Source organism: Ambystoma mexicanum, chromosome 2q, assembly GCF_040938575.1.
Source record: "Ambystoma mexicanum isolate Mex_15411 chromosome 2q, UKY_AmexF1_1, whole genome shotgun sequence".
NCBI classification, from domain to species: Eukaryota; Metazoa; Chordata; class Amphibia; order Caudata; family Ambystomatidae; genus Ambystoma; species Ambystoma mexicanum.
In genome coordinates, this window is record NC_090924.1 from 248275299 (window position 1) to 248295115 (window position 19817).

Genomic DNA, 19817 nt, shown 5'->3' on the forward strand with positions numbered 1-19817 from the left:
ACTTATATTGCTGGGAAAGCTCTAATCTAGACTTCATTGGGAGATTGAAAAGTATTCACATGCTCCGAGAACCTGTTAACCTTTTTCCTTCCCAAGCCTTTTCCTTGTCCACAACCTCAGAATTGCATTCATTAAGTGTAAAAAGCGATATATTAATGCCAAACATTGTCCTAGTAATTGAAGTCACCTCAGGGTGTAGGAAGTGCGTGTGAGTAATCATATTATGCAGCTTTTAATTAGTAGTTATGTTCTCGGTTGCCCTTTGCCATCGCAACACACATTAGTATCTTCATGTTATGGGTTGTTTCTTTTGCAAATGTTGTTTATTGTTTGCGGGTAAGATGTATGTTATTTTGAACGAAGTTCAAGGTTAGAACCTGGAACATGGGAGCAGGGGGGTTGGCACTGAAGGGGAGAGAGTCTATGTACATGAACACATTACTTTCCCCTGGTAATGTTCTTTTGACTGAATGTTCCTCCTACGTATTCCTCATCTTTGATAATCTCCTTGAAGCGCCAGTGTAACGCTCACCTGATTCCCATAGAGGTGCCGGTCTTGACTGGGCGTATACCGTATCTTCAAAGGTGATGTGTAACACACGGCTGGCTCTTTGGGCTGGACCTCTGTGCACTGTATGTCTGACTTGAAGGGTAAGATGTCTGCAGATAGAAAATATGGGATTAAGGAACTGGGTTATTGAATGTCTCTCTCTTCTTCCCTTTCTCTTCTCCTGTAGAACCCCAAAGGTTAACGCTCTCACCTTAGGTAGGTGAACGCCGTGCTCTCCATCTGCCTCGGGGCAGGGTGCTGTAACCAGTTTCTTCACTGGATAAGGGGAGCAGGCCTCTTGACTTCAGAGGACTGCTGTCCGTCGTTTACTGCACGAACGGTAAGTTTCGAGTAATTCTAATGTCTTTAAAGTCTTTAGTAATGATGTTTCTTGTTTTGCAGGGTTCCGGCGATGGCGGATGACGGGCTGAAGTGAGTTGAAGATGGAGCCCGTGTGATGAATAGAAGCGCCTGGAAGCACGTAAGTAAGCGCTTGTTGCCTGCTTCACGATGCGCTCTGTCTTTTTATTTTGCAGGTACAAGTTCGGAGCGGCTGCAGGGTGCCGGAATACCCACTGGGTTAGATGTGGAAAGGAGTAATGGCACGTGAGTATTAAAGTTCCCCAATGTCTTTAAACGCACCTTGTTTTGTCTTTCAGATGCGGGATGCAGCGCCGAAGGCCTCCGGAGCGTGCGAAGAGTTGGTAAGCTTTTGTCTTTCAGATGCCGGAATGCAGCGCGAGGCGTTGGTGACAGCCGATGGACCAGGTAAGTGAAGAGCTGTCACTGAAGCCCGTAATGCTAACCTGTTCTTTCTTGTCTTTATAGGTGTTGCTGAAGACTGGATTCAGGATGGTAAGCCTTTTTCCTTAGGCCCAGGATCAGATGCAGAAGACACGATGAGCGTTCTGCTGCAGAGGATGCAGAATAACACAAAGCAAGATTCATCCATCGGGTGTGGTTTAAATAGCCTCCTGTAGTGCTTAGGTGTCTCCTTCCACAGCCACGCCTAGGTAAGAAAAGAGTTCCTGCTTTCCAGAAGAGTTCCGGTGTTCTGAATCTAGGGAGTGGCTCCTGCCCCACCCAACAGGAAAAGTAGTTCCAAACAGAAGAGGATCAGGGGCTCAACTGGCAGGCAAGTAAGCAGCATGGTCTGCTGCAGGTAAGTCCACCCAAGCATTATGAGCCCGGCGCTTCCAGCGCTGGGACTGGGCATATTTATGAGCCTGGTGCCACTGGCGCCAGGACTGGGTCCAAGAGGTCCCAATTGGGACTGGTTGGCACTCGGAACCTGGGTTATGGATCTGCTTCCAAGGGAGTTGGGAAAACACTGACCTTTTGGAAGCAGAGATCATGACAGCCAGCTGCTTTGGAAAAAATGTTCTAGGTAGAGGGTGCTGTGAGTCGTTGACTATGTCCCTCGACTGTCTTGGTCTGCTCTCGAGCAGGATGTCACCAACAGTACATATAGTACGCACTGTGCCCATTACTGCAGTTCTAGTTTTTCCTCTCTTGTTTCAGAGCACAGACATTCGCAAGGCCAAAAGACCAGATTATAAAGAGAGGGAGGTGTAATACACGACAATTCTACTGAACGGTAGGATCGGAGGAGCGATGAGGAATACGTGGGAGGAACATCCTCAAAAGAACATTACCAGGGCTAGGTGATGTATTTCTTGAATGGAATATATCCTCCCATGTATTCCTCATCTTTGATACACTCCCAAACCAGTATGTCTAGGAGGTGGGATTACAAATGTGACTTTCCATTAATGCTGTGAAGAACAGCCTTCCCAAATCCTGCTTCCTGTCCCAATGCAGAGTCCAGGCAGAAATGTTTTGAAATGTATGCAGAGAGGAGCAAGTGGCAGCAACACAAATGTCATGTACTGGTACCCCTCTCTTTAAAACCAATGACGTGGCCATACCTCTTGTAGAATGTGCCAGTCGGCCTACAGGAAAGTCTTTACCCGCTAAAATATAGCAGCAAAGTATAATCCAGCTGGACAAGGTTTGCTTGGTCACAGCCAGTCCTAACTTGTGTCCAGTATAACCCACAAACAATTGGTTGTCTTGCCTAAGGTTTGCCATCTTAGAAACGGCAAAGCGCAAGGCCCTCTCAGGATCATGACAATTAAGTCTTTCCTCCTCTATAGATTGATGAGGTGGAGGGACTATTTTTTGAGCAAGATGAAACTCTCTTACTACCTTTGGAAGAATGGTGAGACGGACTTTCAAAACAACCTTTTCCTTGAAAAAGGTGGTAAAAGGCGGTTTACACAAAACAGTGACGTTCAATGACTCTTCGTGCTGATGTAATGGCTGTGAGGAAAACTGTTTTCTTTTTCTTTTTACTTTTATTTTTGTTGGCTCGTCCAAGCTATTCAGGTAGCCATTGAAGGCAGACCATATGTTTTTGGGGCGGGAGCAAACTGGGATCATACCAAGGAACTCTTCTTCACAATTACGGGACCAGGTGAGTAAGTTTAACCATTTCTGGAATGAGGGGGGGGGGGGGTTCGGGAGAGCTCTTCCAGTTCTCTAAGACACATTTCTTAGCCACTATGCAGCTCACATTCAGAAACTTGGCCATACTTTTAGCCCCCTCAGTCTTCCACACCCCAAACGGAACTCCCATCGGATCCGGGTCAACAACAGCGTCGCTGATTGCAGATAGTGTTTCCAGGATCTTGCCCCAGAATACGGCCAGGCTCAGGCAGTCCCAAAACATGTGTAAATGATCAGCGCCCTCCGCACCACAGCAAGGGCAGAGTTGTGGGTCGGTACGTGCAAACCCGGAAATTCTGTGCGGAGTATAATACAGCCTGTTTAGCAATTTGTACTGTATGGTATGATAGCGGAAGTTTAGGGAGACCCTGTTGGTGTGAGAGCACATCTTCGCCCATAAGTGGTCAGTGAGCTCCAACTCCAGCTCGGACGCCCAGTCGTCCCAGGCCCTGGAGGGCTGGGGTGGGGCAGCAACCAGCAAGCTTGTACAATGAAGAGACCACCCCACAGGCGGCGCCAGAGTTGGTGATGTAGGCAATCCCAGGGGAGTCCGGGGGTTCGTTGGGGAAGTCAGGCCAGGCATTTCGGAAGGCGGCACGGAGTCTATAAAACTGCAGAAGTTCCAGTGCAGAACCTGAGTGGCCCAGCCTCCACGCCTGTGGTGTTGTGAACTGCCCAACTGGGTAGAAATCAGTTAGAGCAAGGTACCCCAAGGTCTCCCAGTGTCGCGCCAGGGCTGTGTCGTGTGGGTTCCAGCCCGGAAAATCACCAGGCGGGGAGCCACTTGTAGTATGGCTGCTGTTCGCACACGTCCCGAATATCCGACCCCAAGCATGCACAGTGGTTTGGACCAGGTCAATGGGCGAGTCCGTTTCATACTTCTGGTGTAGTATTAATGACATTACGTTAGTGCCTGCTGCCGCCAGAATTTCCAGCTTGACATGGGGGCGAGGAGAGGGCCCAGGATACCAGTAAGAAGCGAACTGCGCCTGTGCTGTGAACCAGTACCCCCTCTATCGTAGGGGAGTGTCAATGCAGACCATTTTTTATGCACAGCGCCAGAATGCCATAAGTACTGAGCGCACAGCTTGTGTAGTCTTGTAAAGTATTTCTTTCCGGGCTAAATGGGTACGTTAGTGAATATGTACAGCAGCTTGCGGAGCAATATCATCTTTATAAGTGACAGTCTCCCAGTAAGTGATAGTGGAAGGGAGCGCCAACGTGCCTTTTTGGCTTCGGCTTGCTGTGCCGCAGCAAGGTAGTTGTCTGCTAACAATGTATCTTTGGTCAGGGACATCTGGACTCCTAGGTACTTAATCCCATCAGGGGACCAGCAGAGCGGGTACTCAGTGGCGGGTTGCAGAGTGGAGCTGGTGAGGGGGAAGCGCTTGTATTTGGTGTAATTTATAGTGAATCTGGAGTGCGTTCCTATGCGGGTGATGTCGCGTAAAATTTGGTCAAGGTGAGCAGCGAGGTCTCTGATTAACAATAACACGTCATCCGCATAGAGCGAAATAATTTCAGGAGTATCTTGCAGACGTATCCCCTTGCGTGAGTGGCACGCCCTGACATGGTCCTCCATTGGCTCTATTGCCAGGGCGAACAGGATCGGGGAGAACGGGCAGCCCGACGTCTGGGAGTTGACTCGAACTCTGGCCACTCGGGAAGTATATAATAACTTGATATATGCAATCATGTTAGGCCCTATGCCCATAGTTTCCAATACTAGCCACATGTACTTCCAGGACACCATATGAAATGCCTTCTGAGCATCAAGTGTGACCACAACTGCACTCGCGCCGTGATCAATTCGCGACATGACGTTGATCAGCCTTCTAATGTTATGGAATGTGGATCTCCCAGGCACGAAGCCTGAATCGTCGTCGTGGACCATATATGTCTTGACCGGAAGGAAGCGATTGGCAATGACTTTGGCGAAGATTTTAGTGTCCAAATTCATTAGCGAGAGGGGCCTGTATGATCTGCACTTATCGCTGGGCTTACCGGGTTTGAGTAGGACCGTTATGACGGCGTCGCGTAGTGTTGGGGGGAAGGGACCCTAGCCAGAGTGACTCGTTCCATACTTCAAGTAGTTTGGGGGCCGGTACAGCTACGTGCTCCTGGTATAATTCTGCTGTTAGCCTGTCGGGAAACTGGATATGGCCTCAACTATTTAGTCTAGTAGGATTGGGGACTCCAGTCCAGTTGGTGTTTGGTTGCGGGGGAGATACAGGTCGTGGGTATCTGCTCGAGGAGGTCTCACATGTGGGAATCACTGTTCTCAGGGGGTTGGGAGTATAGTTCCGAGTAGAAGTCCATAAAGACTTCCAAGATCTGCTGGTCGGACCACTGTACTGCCCCCCAACAATCCTTGACGCAAGTGATCTGAGTTTGGCCCCACTCACACCTAGCCAAAGCAGCCAGTGTTTTGCCGGGTCTATCACCCTCTCCATACTTCCGCGACTATAGTATTGGACTTCTCTGGTAGCCTGTTCATTGAAGAATTGGAGTTCTTTGCTAATTTAGGAGAGGGTAGCATGGTCAACTGACGTCGGGTGTGCCCACTCTAGCTCACGTTGTTTGGCTTCGGAGCGGCTAAGGGCTGCTCTTATAGTTTTGAGGACTCCTGCGTCCCTAGATATGGACATTCCCCTGATAGAAGGCTTAGAAAGCATCCCAACGGACTCCCATGGTGGTGGACTGGCATGTATTATGCTTAAAATAGGACTGGATGTCGGCAAGGATGTCCGCCTTGAATACGATATCCTGCAGGGTGGAAGACTTGAATCACCATGTGTTGATGGTAGGGGCAGGTGTTCCCAGTTCTAGGGATATCAAGATCGGTGAGTGGTCCGATAGAGTTCGAGCAAGTATTTGTGTTTCCACCACCCAGCATTGCGCTTGACAGTAGGAACATGTCAATTCTGGAGAAGCTATCGTGTACTGAGGAGTAGCGAGTGTACTCGCGTGTTTGTGGATGCAGTGCCCTCCATGCGTCTCGAATATCGAGCGTTTTGCTGTGTGCTAGCAGTCTACGTGCCGCGCCGGACAGTAGTCTGGGAGCTGTGCCTGTTTTGTCCAGTATAGTGTCCAATATGAAATTCATACCCCCCCAGATGATATGCACCCCCACATAGCCCAGCAATATAGATACCACCAGGTCAACAAAGTCGGGGGAGTCCACATTAGGGCCATAGGTGTTCAACAGATATTCTATTAGCTATTGCCCAGTGCAGTATGTTACTTCCCTCCGGGTCTATATAGCTCTTGTGGAGTACAAACTTAAGTGATTTGTGAATAATTGTCAACACCCCTCTGGCCCGAGTGGAGTATGAGGTGGAATATCTGTGGGGTCCCCATGATGGTGCCATACACTTAGTCAGAGGGCCCGTGGAGCGTGTTTCCTGCAAGAGTAATATTTTGCAACCATATCTATTAGCGTAGGCCATGATTTTACCAGCCTTGGTATAGTTACTCAAACCCCAAATGTTGCAGGACATCACTGTTGTAGGCATTCTAAGAGACTAGGGAACATCCCACAACTGTTGTCGCAGAGTACGTTTAAGGCGAGATCCGCCCCTACGCGGGCGGGCCCCCTGATGTCTTGTGGTCCTTTTCCAATAACGTTTCTCAACCCAACCCCGCCCCCCTCCCGAACCACCCCTTCCTGGCAGGCAGTGTACCCAACCACCCCCCCACCCTTCAAAACCCAATTCCCCCACAAAAGAGGGATCAGCGGGCGAGACCCAACATGGGTCCAGCTCGCTAATGGCCCAACCGGGACCAATGTCAAACTTCAATCTAACCAGAGCAAACATTGCAAACGCAGTGGGGTGCTCCGTTGCCATGTGGTGGACCTCTTGGGCAAATGCAAATGACATGGAACATCATGCGGTACAATAAACAATGGGACGTATAGTAGTCACATATTTCCCACACCACCAGGCCTAGACAGCGGGCAGAACGTCATCAACATGAATGATAAGTGCTCAGAGGTATGGGAGTAGTTGAGTGATTGTCAACAGGTAGGCAGGGCCTGGTGAGAAGCAGTTAACGGGCTCCGGTGGGGTGCCTACAGTGGGGATTGGCTCAAGTGACAAATGCATATGCGTGGTTGGTCCATGAAAATGTTGTTACCATCAGCACATTGGAGGATAAACAATATTGACCAGACTATACAGGTTCTAGGTAATTGAGGCTCAGTCTTCCACCACAGGGCCTCCATTTGGATTATGAGGTGGTATCGGAGACACTATAAATTTAACAGCTTCCTCTGGGATGGTGAAAAACTACAGTTTAACCGTTTTGAGAGTTAATATCCTCAGAGGACATGAACGGAGTGGCTCAAAAGAAGCATATAAGGGGTATTTGATTACCAAGTTCAAGTCAGAAACTGGTACAATAAAAGGGACTGGAGGGAACACATTGGTGAGCCCTTTCAGGAATTGTACTACAAGAGGGATCTTTTTGCTCTTCTGTCCGTTGGAGCAGTATTCTACCAAGGAGAATGTTTCCAAAGCACCTGGAGCTGGAAAGAGGTTATCAAAGATGAGGAATATGTTGAGGACACAATCCATTCAAAAGTGGTCTGCAGGTTTTGCTCTGTGCCGTGGAGTCAGAAACCATTAAAGTAACTTGCCCGTTTCCTGTTGTCCGCGCATCCTTCACTTCAGCTGACCAATGAACAGACCCTTGTTGCATTACCACCAGGTTTATGTCTTTAAAAGTCACTGGCCTGACCTGCAGTAGTATGTATTTTCTTGGGTACCACAACTGCCTGCAGCGAGGTAGCAGTCAAGAATGCAAGAGATTAGCCATCTGGCTACTGATGCCTTTGTTTACTGGAATTCATATCCTAAGAAGTCCGACAGGACAGTATGTCCAGGGGACAGACAGATGGCACTGGTTAGGTCTGTTCTATGTAATTTCATCGCGGGATGTTTTTTCGTGGGGTTTTTTACCGTGGATTTTTTTTTTACGGAAACTACTCACATTTTTTCTTTTCATTTTGGGGGTTATCCCCTCCAAACCCCCACCCCCTTTAATTTTTTTTATATTCCCGTACACCCAATTTATATATTTTTCTCCCCCCCCCCCCCCAGAAATGTCATGCGCTTTTTCGGCAAAAAATTTGCGTTAAAAACCCTGCGAAAAAACATCCCGCGGCGTACCGTTAAGTCAAGTTCCAACATTAGTGCACTAACTTCCAGGATGAAGAGTGGACGTGAGGCAGCAGATCTCCAATTAGAAAGTTGGTAATACCTTGAGCAGTAACCAAGGGTGAGTGTGCAGCTCTATTAGGTCTCGTAAAAGCTGTGAATGAATCATAGTGCAAAAAGCTTTTGAGCTTGGTTGCTCAATATACAATGAAGTGATGGCAGCTAAGAAGACTACTTCCAAGTACCTAAAGGCAAATTAACCACAGCTATAGCAACCTCCAAGTGTCTTCTGAATGGAATTGTCAGCGACAAGCACGCAATATACTTTTTTGGCCCACCCAGAAAGTTGGAGACAACTCGACCTGGGATCAGTGATCTAGACCAATCAGACATGTAGTATTATGTGAAAAATATCAATGGAATTCAGTTAGCACTCCAGGGCACGATGACAAGTTTAGACCAGTGCACTCGCTGTTGTCGGAAGTGGCTGGCTGGGGAGGTTGAAATCAGCACAGCTTGATGCAGCATTCACGAGAGCCTCTGCCTTTGTACACATTGTGTCCTCGCCTCTAAATGGTGCAGGGGCCTCATGCAGCATTGGCTGCTGCTGGAAACAGGAGACTGGCCTGCCCCGCGTGTGGAACTGCTGGTGCCCTCTCGTATCTTCCGGTGCCCCTTTGTACTCCTTGTGTTTTCCATGCTGGCGCTGATGATTTGGTAGAGCTAACGGTGAGGGAGGTGGTAAGAGGCCAGTGGGGGCAGTGTCTCTAAAGCATTTCAGACCCCATGGGGACAGCGTTGTCCAATTGTGGATGGATTGGATTACTGTCAAGCTAGTCAACTGATTTCTTCCAGCTCTATTGCTCTCCAGCTCTCTCACCTCCCTCCCCACACCAGAGACCCCTCCCCTTAGACTCCCCAATGCTCTACCATTCAGGAGACTGAGCTGATGCATAATTCTGCTGAATACAGCATAACAGACACCAGAACAGCAAAATACTGTGTTACCGCATAATATAGAGTGTACTGGATGCCATTTTGGATGCAATTTTAACTAATTCATCAATACATGCGCTCCGTAGCGCACACAAAATATGAAAACGAACGGCAGCATGCGGCTGCCACAGCTCATCCAAGTCGCCACATGTCCAAAGAATATTGCATATCACCTTGGTGTTGCATTCCTTACAGAGGCCATTGGCCAAGTTCCTCCATTTGATCACACCTCTATAATGTGTAATATCCTTATAAAGTACAGTATGGAGTCCGCTATCGCATATATTATTGGTAATTCAATAACGAGTGCTAATATTTGGAAATGCACAAGGGAAAAAAGGAAATGCTGCAATTCATTCAAGCATTCAATGAATGCATCATTCAAGGTGCAAATATTGTTACTGTACACTCCCAGTTGTAGATATGCCTTTTTATATCAGGAATATATATTGGAGACATTTTGCATTCATTTATCCAGTAAAAACATTTAGTCTGTCCTTCCAATTAAAGAGTGCAAAATTGTGTGTTTTTTATTCCATTTTCCCAGGACCATCAGAATATAGCAGATTCTGCTCTTTTTTTATTTACAGTACTAAATTGCTAAAATGAAGGCACTTGCATTGAAAAATGTTGCTTGCAGCAATACATATTTACCAAAACTTTCACACAAGATTATCAGCTGAATGATTTCCAAGGGATACTGCCTTGCACACATGCTCAATGACACTAAATATGGAAAGACTAAGAAACAAATGAGCACTAGGCACCTACTGTAAGACTGCTTGCACTACAAACATGTCCACTTCGCTGCGATAACCCCGATTGGCTGAATATTCAACTAGCATGTTAGCACATCCTTCGCCGTCCGTAGAGTGCAAGAAGTGATATCGAGATTCACAATAGTTTTGCTCTGAAAGGAAAGTGCAGAATTAGAATGAACCACGTGCAGCTTCCAATTCACATGGTTTCCATTAATAATGCATGAGAATCAATTTGCAAAAACATTTCTAAGGAAGAGGCTCTAATAAAGTAGATCTGTACAATGCAGTACATGGAAAACTTGGGCAAGATGATATTTAAAATATCCTAATAATCCTGCATAGATCTGTTACGAATGAACAGAAGGTAAAGTCATTCTTATTTCAGAACCACCAATTTAACCCCACCTCTTTGTTCCATAAAAAACTAAACACTACAGTAAAATAGGGATTAGAAAAAGAACTGAACCAGCGACTTTTACATCTTTTTGGTTGATTTAATTGATTAGAGTTACATTTGTTATGACTCCTACTTTATCCATAGGCTACCTAGTTACGAAACGTTGAGAATTTCTGTCACCTAGTGATAGAACAGAAATGCTTCATAAACAAAACGACAAGGCATCTCAGCCCTTGTATGACCTATACCAACACTTCCATGCACCCCGATCTACACATTACTTCATGGTTGATATTGGTCAGTAATTTTATTAATTAGACATGTGGCCTTATACAAGGATTCATTTCTGGCTTTGGAATCCAGAAACCTGCAATCTGTGAAGGCATCAAGCAGTAGTGTAGACACAGACAACAGAGTAAAGTTTGGGCTATAAACTGACTAAAAATCACCAAGAGCTTGGGGTAATGCCCAACTTGAAAATATACAGAAGACCAGGTAACAAACCTGGCCACACAGCCGCTCTCTGTTTAAGCCCTACCAAGGGCAGTGCAATTTGCAAAATTAGGGTCAACTAGTAAATGTTCACTATATTTACAGAACGTAACTCATCCAAATAAATCTCTTAGTCGGGTCCAAAAGTAATATGCGTTTATCAAAAAGAAAATTCCAAGTTGGTCACTAATAAAATCTTAGTGAGGCCGCGGCTAACTCATCCCATAATTGTTATAGACATAAAGTGCCAATGCATTTCGGAGCATACAGCTCCTTCATAAGGGCAGGTCCAATTTACACAAACTGTGGAACATTTATACCAAAAGTATCAAGTTTTGAAAAACAAACAAAATTGTGATTGTGATACAAAATATAACCATGCGTGAAAACAATGTAAAAATAACATACCAATTTCCGATGAGTTGCAAGGTATATGGAAAAGGTGAATTAAGCCACACAGTAGGGAAAAGAAAAGATACCAAAATAAATATTGTGTAACTCAAATAACTCAGTTGATTTGAACATGATCAGAAAACCAAGAAAAGTTACCTCAAGGGATCGAGGTAGCCCGTGGAAAAAATGTGCAGGGAGTTGACAACAACTTCACGCAAGATCAAAGGTCTGGAAACCAGACCAAATCAATTCTTCAATCTGTAGGTGCAACAACATGTGTTTTAGTGGATTGTCTCAGAATTTGTCATTGAAACTAGTTGTAGAGGTCTGCATGCTTACCTGTACTCGTAAAGCTACGAGTGTACTGAGGCTGGGATTGCGGTCAAGCAGGGGACGCCGTTCCGCATTGCCAGGGAACAGCGTTCCCAAGGTTACTCATACTAATATAAACACGTGACCCAAATGTGTCCATTAATCGACGCAATGCCGATAGGCAGTTGCACTCTATGTAATCAGGCAATTCAGGCTAAGAATCATAGAAATAAGGAATTTGCAGTAGAGCTGATGATAATTACGGAATTATAGAAGGGGAAAAAATCGAAAATAAATATTAAAAAAAAGGGCTTATAGACATAGAAAACATACTGCCGATTACACTCTATGTAATCTGACAAATCAAGCCAAGAATTCAAATAAAAAAGAATTTACAGTAAAGCTGGTGATGATTGCGGAATTATACATGGAAACCAATCGAAAAATGTATGAGAAAAAAGGCTGATAGACATAGAAAACATACTGACGATTGCACTCTATGCAATCAGGCAATTCAAGCCAGGAATCGAGATGAAAAATAATTTACAGTGAAGCTACTGATAAATGTAGAATTATAAAAAGGAAAAGAACAGAAAATTGAATATAAGAAAAAAGGCTAATAGACATAGAAAACATACTGACAATTGTGTATAAATGAGTGAAAATGTCAAATAAAATAAACAAACATTGTGATAATAATAATAAAAATAATAAGCATATTCGACACACTGCACTATATGGAAAAAATCATGCAAGGGTAGCATATGTATCTAAACCATTACATAAACAACTAATGGGTGTAATCGTGGATATATCATGTACATTTATATTAAATACACCAGTCGCATGCGGTAGCCCCCGGAAGGCGCTACCTTGGGTCCCAAACCTAAGTTCGGGAAGGGCGACAATGGTGTGTAAACGTTGGTAATTAGATCCTAATGTGATAACAATTCATATTGAATCCTATAATAAAAGACATGAATGACCCCCTCAGAGAGAGAGGTCATCCAAAGTGTCCCGGTACAAATGTACATTGGTAGAGGAAGGGAATCCTGATTAGTCACTCATGTATCAACATAATCCTCTTAAGTCAAGCATGGAAAACAATGATTCAAATGTAACAGTGATAGTTAATCTCTTCATTTAGGCCATTTGGGTAAAGGCTCCCAAGTTTGTCTATCCAAAAGGTTTCTCGATTACACCCATTAGTTGTTTATGTAAAGTTATAGCACCCAAATGTCCTAGCTTAAAGACCTCTGAATTCCAAGGTACCAGCCAGACCCAGAACACGGACCATAAACCTGTTAGACCCATGATCGATCAAGGCAGCGCTTTCTTGCCTAACTTATGGGTTACATGATTTATGTTGCGAGGTGCAGGGAGGGATACCATTATAGCCCAAGAACGAGGGTGGAAGACCTTGGAAAGGTGCCGGCCTGTCTGGGAGCGGGTGAAGTGTGGAAGCTAGTATGACCTTGGCTTTTCGCCAGGGTCCCGGTCTGCTTGTACCAGGTGCACTGGTACATAGAGATGTACGGTTTACTCTGTACATAACTGCAAATTAGCCGCCTTGTGACCGATGACGAATGCAGCATCAGCCACATGGAAGAAGATGGCCAGACAGGGTTGGGGGAAATGGCCTGGCATCCCCTATGGAGCAAGCTGCCTATGTATAGGGTCTCACCAACCAGCCACACAGGTTTTTACTGTATGTGATGAGGTCACTGATGATGTAGTGTACCTTCATAATGTGCTGCTCATGCAGATTTTGGCAGAACGTTCCACGGCAAGTTCTTTGTTGGCGCTTTCCATTTTTGTGTGGAAATAAACCTGGTTATCCTTGCAAGAGGTGTATTGGGTCTTCTTCCCTCACAGGTTGTATTTTTTCTGGGGAGCGTCTAGGGGCTTACCTACAGATAATAGCCAATCATTCCTAGAAATGCCATTGGATCTTTCTTGGTTTTGGGTATGGGAGCGTCTAGAAAGGCTCTAACTTTTTCTTGTTGTGGCTGTACCAGGCCATTACACACAAAAAAAAACCCAAGTATTTAACACCAGATGGAGCCAACTTACTTTTCTTGGGATTGGCTGTTAATCCTGTGGCTCTTAAGACTCTCATGATGGTGTATAAATGATCGACACGATCTTCCCAGGTCTTACTATGGATCACAATGTGGTCTATGTAGGCCCTGCAAAAGTGAGAATAAGGTTGCAAAATTTTATCCATCAACCGTTGGAATGTTGCCGGGGCTCTACCTAGAGGTGTAGCAAAGGCTGTTTTATCTTTACCAGGACCGTACAATGGAAGCTGCCAATAGGCTTTTGTAAGGTCTATGGTAAAGAGATAGACCGTGTTTCCAAGGGCAGTCGATAAGATCGTCAATGCGAGGTATGGGATACACATCAAAGGTGAAATTATGATATCATAGTTTATTTATAACGTGCTTAATACCCAGAGGTTTCTAAGCACGGACCCGGGGATCGAACCTGTGTTGCTCCGTGTCGTCTTGCTTCCAAGGCGAGCACGTTGGCCCTGAGCTATCCTCCCGAGACAATTGCATTATACAAAAACCTCCATCTTCCATCCGGTTTAGTTACTAATACTATGGGGGAAGACCAAGGACTGGTGGAGGGTTGTATAAGGAACAAGTTACTTACCTGTAACTGTTGTTCTCCAGCATGGGTCTGGCATGGATTCACATGCTCATGAATATTCCCCGTCGTCAGGCTGGGAATCCTCGGTAAAGAAAAAACCAGTATCAGTTTCGTTTCTGATCTGTCTTTCGTAGTAATAACCAATCACTGGTCTCTGCGTCATACTGACCACAGCCAATGACTGCCCTCTACCTAAGCACCGCCTCTGGCAGCCATCTTCAGATTTGGAAGCACGTGAAGTGGCAGTATGACCAAGTGAAGAGCCGCAGAGGGGTAGGCGGGAGGGTTCGCATGTGAATCCATGCCAGACCCATGCTGGAGAACAACAGTTACAGGTAAGTAACTTGTTCCTTCTCCAGCATGGGGTCTGGCATGGATTCACATGCTCATGAATAAAGAATACATAGCAGTACACACATGCACAACCACGGGAGGTGGCAAAGGCTCAACATTAAGCATCCCATCAACTCAACATTAAGCATCTTACCTCCTCACCAGGCTCACCTCAGGCGAACAGGTTGCGCAGCACTGCTTGGCCGACCCTGGACTCCTCCCTGGAATCCCGGTCGACGCAGTAGAATTTCGTGAAGGTGTGCGTCGACCTCCACGTAGCAGCCCTGCATATGTCCAGCAGGGGCACACCAGATAGGAACGCCGTGGTAGCTGCGATCGCTCTGGTGGAATGGGCTCTCGGACGGCCAGGCAGCGGTCGGTTTGCCAACCGGTGACAGTACATGATACAGCCGGAGAGCCATCTGGAGATGGAAGCCTTCGAGAGAGCCTTCCCCTGATTGACAGGTCCAAAGTTCACAAAGAGTTGTGACGTCTTCCGAAAACCTTTCGTGCGGTCCACGTAGAACTTCAGCGCTCTAGCTACATCCAGCGAGTGCAAAGTCCTCTCAGCCGGCGACGAAGGCGACGGGAAGAACACAGGTAACACCAAGGGTTCGTTGAGATGAAAGTCCGACGGTACCTTGGGCATGAAGGAGGGGTGCGTCCTGAGCACTACCCTCGTGTCGTGGAAAGTCAAGTACGGTGCCTTGCAGGAAAGGGCCTGGATCTCTCCCACTCGTCGTGCGGAGGTGATGGCCACGAGAAAAGCTGTTTTCCACGATAGAAACTTCAACGGGGCCGAGTGCAGAGGCTCGAACGGAGGTCCCATGAGTTTGGTCAGTACCACGTTGAGCTCCCACGCCGGGGCCGGAGCCTTCACCGGCGGGAACGATCTGAACAGTCCCTTCATGAACTCTTTCACCAGACGATGAGACCACAAGGACGTCCTGCCCGTGGTTCTGGTGTATCGGGAGATCGCAGCAAGATGAATCTTGATGGACGCGTGTGCCAGACCAGCTTTGGCCAGCGTCAGCAGGTACGGCAGCACTTGGGGAGCCGTAATCCGTAGAGGGTTAATCTTCTGTGCGTGGCACCAGACAGAGAACCTCTTCCATTTGTGTCCGTAGCATTTAAGAGTCGAGGACGCCCTGGCCTTTGCAAGAACCTCTCTGCAGTCGGCCGGTATGTCGTATCCTCCAAACTCTAGCGCTGCAGGAGCCAGGCCTGCAAGTTCAGCGACTTCGGGTCGTGGTGGAGGATGGCGCCTCCTTCCCTGGAGAGTAGATCCGCGTCCGCCGGCAGCTTGATTGGCGGGGACGCCGACAAGTCCAGAAGGTCCGGGAACCATATCTGCCTCGGCCACGCAGGTGCGACGAGGATCATCCTGCACCGTGACCTCTTGAGCTGGTTGACGAGCCGGATTAGCAGAGGCAAGGGAGGGAACGCGTAGAGGAACAGGCCCTCCCAGGGGAACGAGAAAGCATCGCCCATGCTCCTCGTCTGGGGAAACCTGCTGGCGAACCTCCGGCACTTGGTGTTCGTCGCCGTCGCGAACAGGTCGATCTGGGGTGTGCCCCACCGTCGGAAGAGGCGATCCACCAGATCCTGCCGTAGTTCCCACTCGTGGCACGAGCGCAGCTCCCTGCTGAGTGAGTCGGCGATGGTGTTTTTTATCCCTGCCAGATGAAACGGCACCAGAAGAATCCCTTGGGCGACGGCCCAATGCCACAGGTCCTGCGCCTCCTTGGACAGCGCTGGGGACCTGGTTCCGCCCTGTTTCCTGATGTAAAACATGGTGGTGGTGTTGTCGGTGAAGATCCTCACCACCTTGCCCTTGAGGGACGGAAGGAAGGACCTGAGGGCCCAAAACACTGCACGGAGCTCCAGGACGTTGATATGCAGGGACTTCTCCGTCGGGAGCCAGAGTCCCCTTGCGTGCAGATTTTCGGTGTGCGCTCCCCACCCTTCTAGGGAGGCATCCGTGGTCACAGTCACCTGGTGGGCTGGGGTCTGGAAGTCCATGCCCGCCGTCAGATGCGCGCGGGTGCCCCACCACCGTATCGCTCGTCGGGAACTCTCGTCGAGCTTGATCCTTTCCTCGAAGCTGCCCGTCGTCTGGATCCAGCGCGCATCCAGGAACTCTTGCAACGGGCGCATCCGGAGCCTGCACATGGGAATGAGGTAGATGCAGGAAGACATCATCCCGAGGAGGGACTTGATGGACCTCACCTTGGCCGCGTCGGCCACCAACATCCGTTGCACCTTGCCCAAGATGGTCCTGGTCCTCTCCTCCGACGGGGAGGCCAGAAGGGACACTGTGTCGAGCCTCGCTCCCAGAAACAGTGCGACTTGCGCGGGCACCAGGTGGGATTTGGCGTAGTTCACGGAGAATCCCAGGTCCGTGAGGAGTTGGACGGTCCTTGCCGTGTGGACCACGGCGAGCTCCCTCGTCTTGGCGCGGATGAGCCAGTCGTCCAGGTAGGGGTAGACGTGAATCCCCTCACGGCGCAGCTGCGCCGCCACCGGTGCGAGGCACTTGGTGAAAACCCTGGGTGCCGACCGCAGTCCGAAGGGAAGGGCTTTGAACTGGTAATGACGCCCTTGGACCACGAATCTGAGGAATTTTCGGTGCCCCTTTAGGATGGGAATGTGGAAGTAGGCATCCTCCAAATCCAACGACGATAGGAAGTCTCCTTCCTCCAGCTGACCCAGGACGTGCTGGAGGGTGACCATCCGGAACTTCTGCGCCTTGATGAACTTGTTCAGGCGTCGCAGGTCCAGGATGGGGCGCCATCCTCCCGTCTTCTTCTTCACGAGGAAGTAACGCGAGTAGACTCCGGAGCCCCGAAGCCTCTTTGGGACGAGTTCGATGGCGCCCTTCCTGAGCATCGCCTTTACCTCCAGGAGAAGTTGAGGGACGTGAAGTTCTTTCCTGGCCACGGGGGGGACGCGCGGGCACCTTCTTTGAAACTCGAGCGCGTGGCCCCGGGCCAGGGCGTCCAGCACCCAACGGTCGGTGGAGATGGACTCCCACACGCTGACGAAGCCCGCCAGCCGGCCTCCCACCGGGGTGCTTCGGTGGGGGCCCGACCCCACGGCCGGTTCAATCCTGCTTGGACGCGGCCTTGCCGCCTTGGCCTCCTTGGCGACGACGGCGGGGGCCGCCAGACTTGCCTCGTCCTCTGTAGGCCTCTTGCGACGACGAGCGGGCCGCTTGACGGTAGGAAGCGAAACCGCCGCCGGAACCTTTGGAGGCGCCCTTGCCTCCGCCGCTCCGAAAGGGCGTCCGCCGTTGCTGCAGCACTCCAAGGGCCCGGGCCGTCTCCGTATCCGCCTTGATGGCCTGAAGGGAATCGTCCACTGTCTTCCCAAACAGGTTGTTCCCGTCGAAGGGCATGTCCAGGACCCTGTTCTGGACGTCCTGCCGAAAGTCCGTAGCCTTGAGCCATCCGCGACGTCGAAGGCAAACGCCGTTGCCCATCTGGCGGAACCCAGTGTCGGCGATGTCCGTCGCCACGGTGATGGCGTGGTCCGAGGCCACCTCACCTTCCTGCAGGATCTCAAGGGCCTCCGCCCTCTTGTCGTCCGGCAGAAAATCCAGCAGGGGAGCTATCTTGTACCAGAGTTCCCTGTCGTAGCGGGCCACGATAGCCAAGGCGTTGGCCGCTTTAATCGTCGTCGCCGCCGACGAGATGACTCTGCGTCCCATGGCATCCAATTTCTTTCCCTCGCCGTCCGGCGGGGAAGTCGACGTGGAGGCCGCACCCCCCCCCGCTTTCTTCCTGGCTGCCGCGGAGACGACGGAGTCCGGGGTAGGCTGCGCCCGGAGGCATAGGGGGGCCGAGTCCGGGACCCGGTACTTTTTCTCGTACCGGTCTCTTTTCGCTGGCGTCGTGGAAGGGTTCTTGAGGAGGGAAAGGCCCTCATCCCAAATGTCGTCCAACAGAGGCACTGCGAGGACCGTCTTCCTCTTGGTCTCGCGCCGTTGGTAAAGGAAGCCTTCCTTTTTCTTCTCCTCAGGGCAGAGTTGGAAAAGCTCGGATGCCCTGGCGATCATTGAGTGGAACGATCCAATCTCGTCGGGCGGAGAAGCCCTGGGGGGAGGCGACGACGGAAAATCCTCGTCGTATGCCTCGTCGTCCGTACCCGTCGCTGCCGTGTCAGTCCCCGTATCATCCCCTCGGGTGGACGGGGAGGAGGGCTGGACGGGGCGCGATGGTTGAAAAGGAGGCGGTGGATGGATCCTTCTTTTCTTGGTAGGGGGAACACCAGAAGGTCCCGGTTCTGGATCCCCCGACGGGAGAGGTTCCTCCGTCGGTAACGGTAGTCTCGTCCTTATCTCGGAGCATAAGGACTGTATAGCCAACAAAATGGCCGCTGAGTTGTCTTGCGGCGCTGGCAGAGGGGAATCCGACGGGCGAGCAGGGGCCCCGTCGGTATCCTCGACGATGTCGTCGTCGTCACCTGCGTCGGGGCCCATTCCGACGGGCTGGTCTTGTTCCACGCCTAGGCCGTGGCTTAAGACCTCGATCAGTTCCTCTTCTGAGGTTGAGGCCGAATCTACGACGACGCCCTGCCCCCCCTTCTTCACCACGGAGGGTTTCACGGGGGTCCTATCGATGGGCACGAAAGAAGACTCCCTCCGAGGAGGCAGGGAGATTCTGGGCCCCGAGGCCGCCACCACTGGTGCAGCCTCCACAGGCTGGGCCAGGGCCGCCGCGACCGTTTCGATAGAGGGCTTGGTCGAATGGATCAAGGCCTTCACCACCTTAGGTGCGCTCACCGCCTTATCCTTGAGGGAGGGGGCACTGCCACGCTCCTCCTCTGCCTTAGAGCTCGACCGGGGTCTCTCCAGGAGCTTCGCCGGGTGCTCGGCCTTCCTCTTACCCGACCCAGAGCGTTGGCTCGTGGTTGATGGTGCCGGGGAGGGTGCGCCCTGCCTGGCGCCCGTAGAGCCCGACCGTTCGGCGCTCCCGGTGCCAGCGGACTCGCGGTGCTTGGCCTTATGTTGGGCCCCCGTCGCCGGGGCGCCCTCAAAGGTCTTAGAAGACCGCTCAGATTTCTTCTTCTTCTCGCCAGACGGGCTCTTACCCTCCAGCCAGCTGGCGAGACGTTGATGGCGGTCCTTCATGGTCCGTTCCGACATGTTGCCGCAAAACGCACAGTCCTTCTCCACGTGCGTCTTGTCCCCATGAAGGCAGTAAAGGCAGAAAGAGTGTTCGTCCTCCTTGAAGACGTTCTGCAGCTGGCATCCAGGGCAG

General features: G+C 49.7%; 1 protein-coding gene across 1 annotated transcript in view; it reads right to left on the reverse strand.

Moving 5' to 3' along the window:
* The window catches only part of GET4 (guided entry of tail-anchored proteins factor 4), a 621709-nt gene that overhangs the window by 268994 nt on the left and 332898 nt on the right, over positions 1–19817 (reverse strand). The window contains exon 5 of the mRNA XM_069647221.1: positions 9985–10123. Within this exon, the coding sequence (XP_069503322.1) occupies positions 9985–10123 (139 nt within the window). The remainder of the gene's footprint in view (positions 1–9984; positions 10124–19817) is intronic.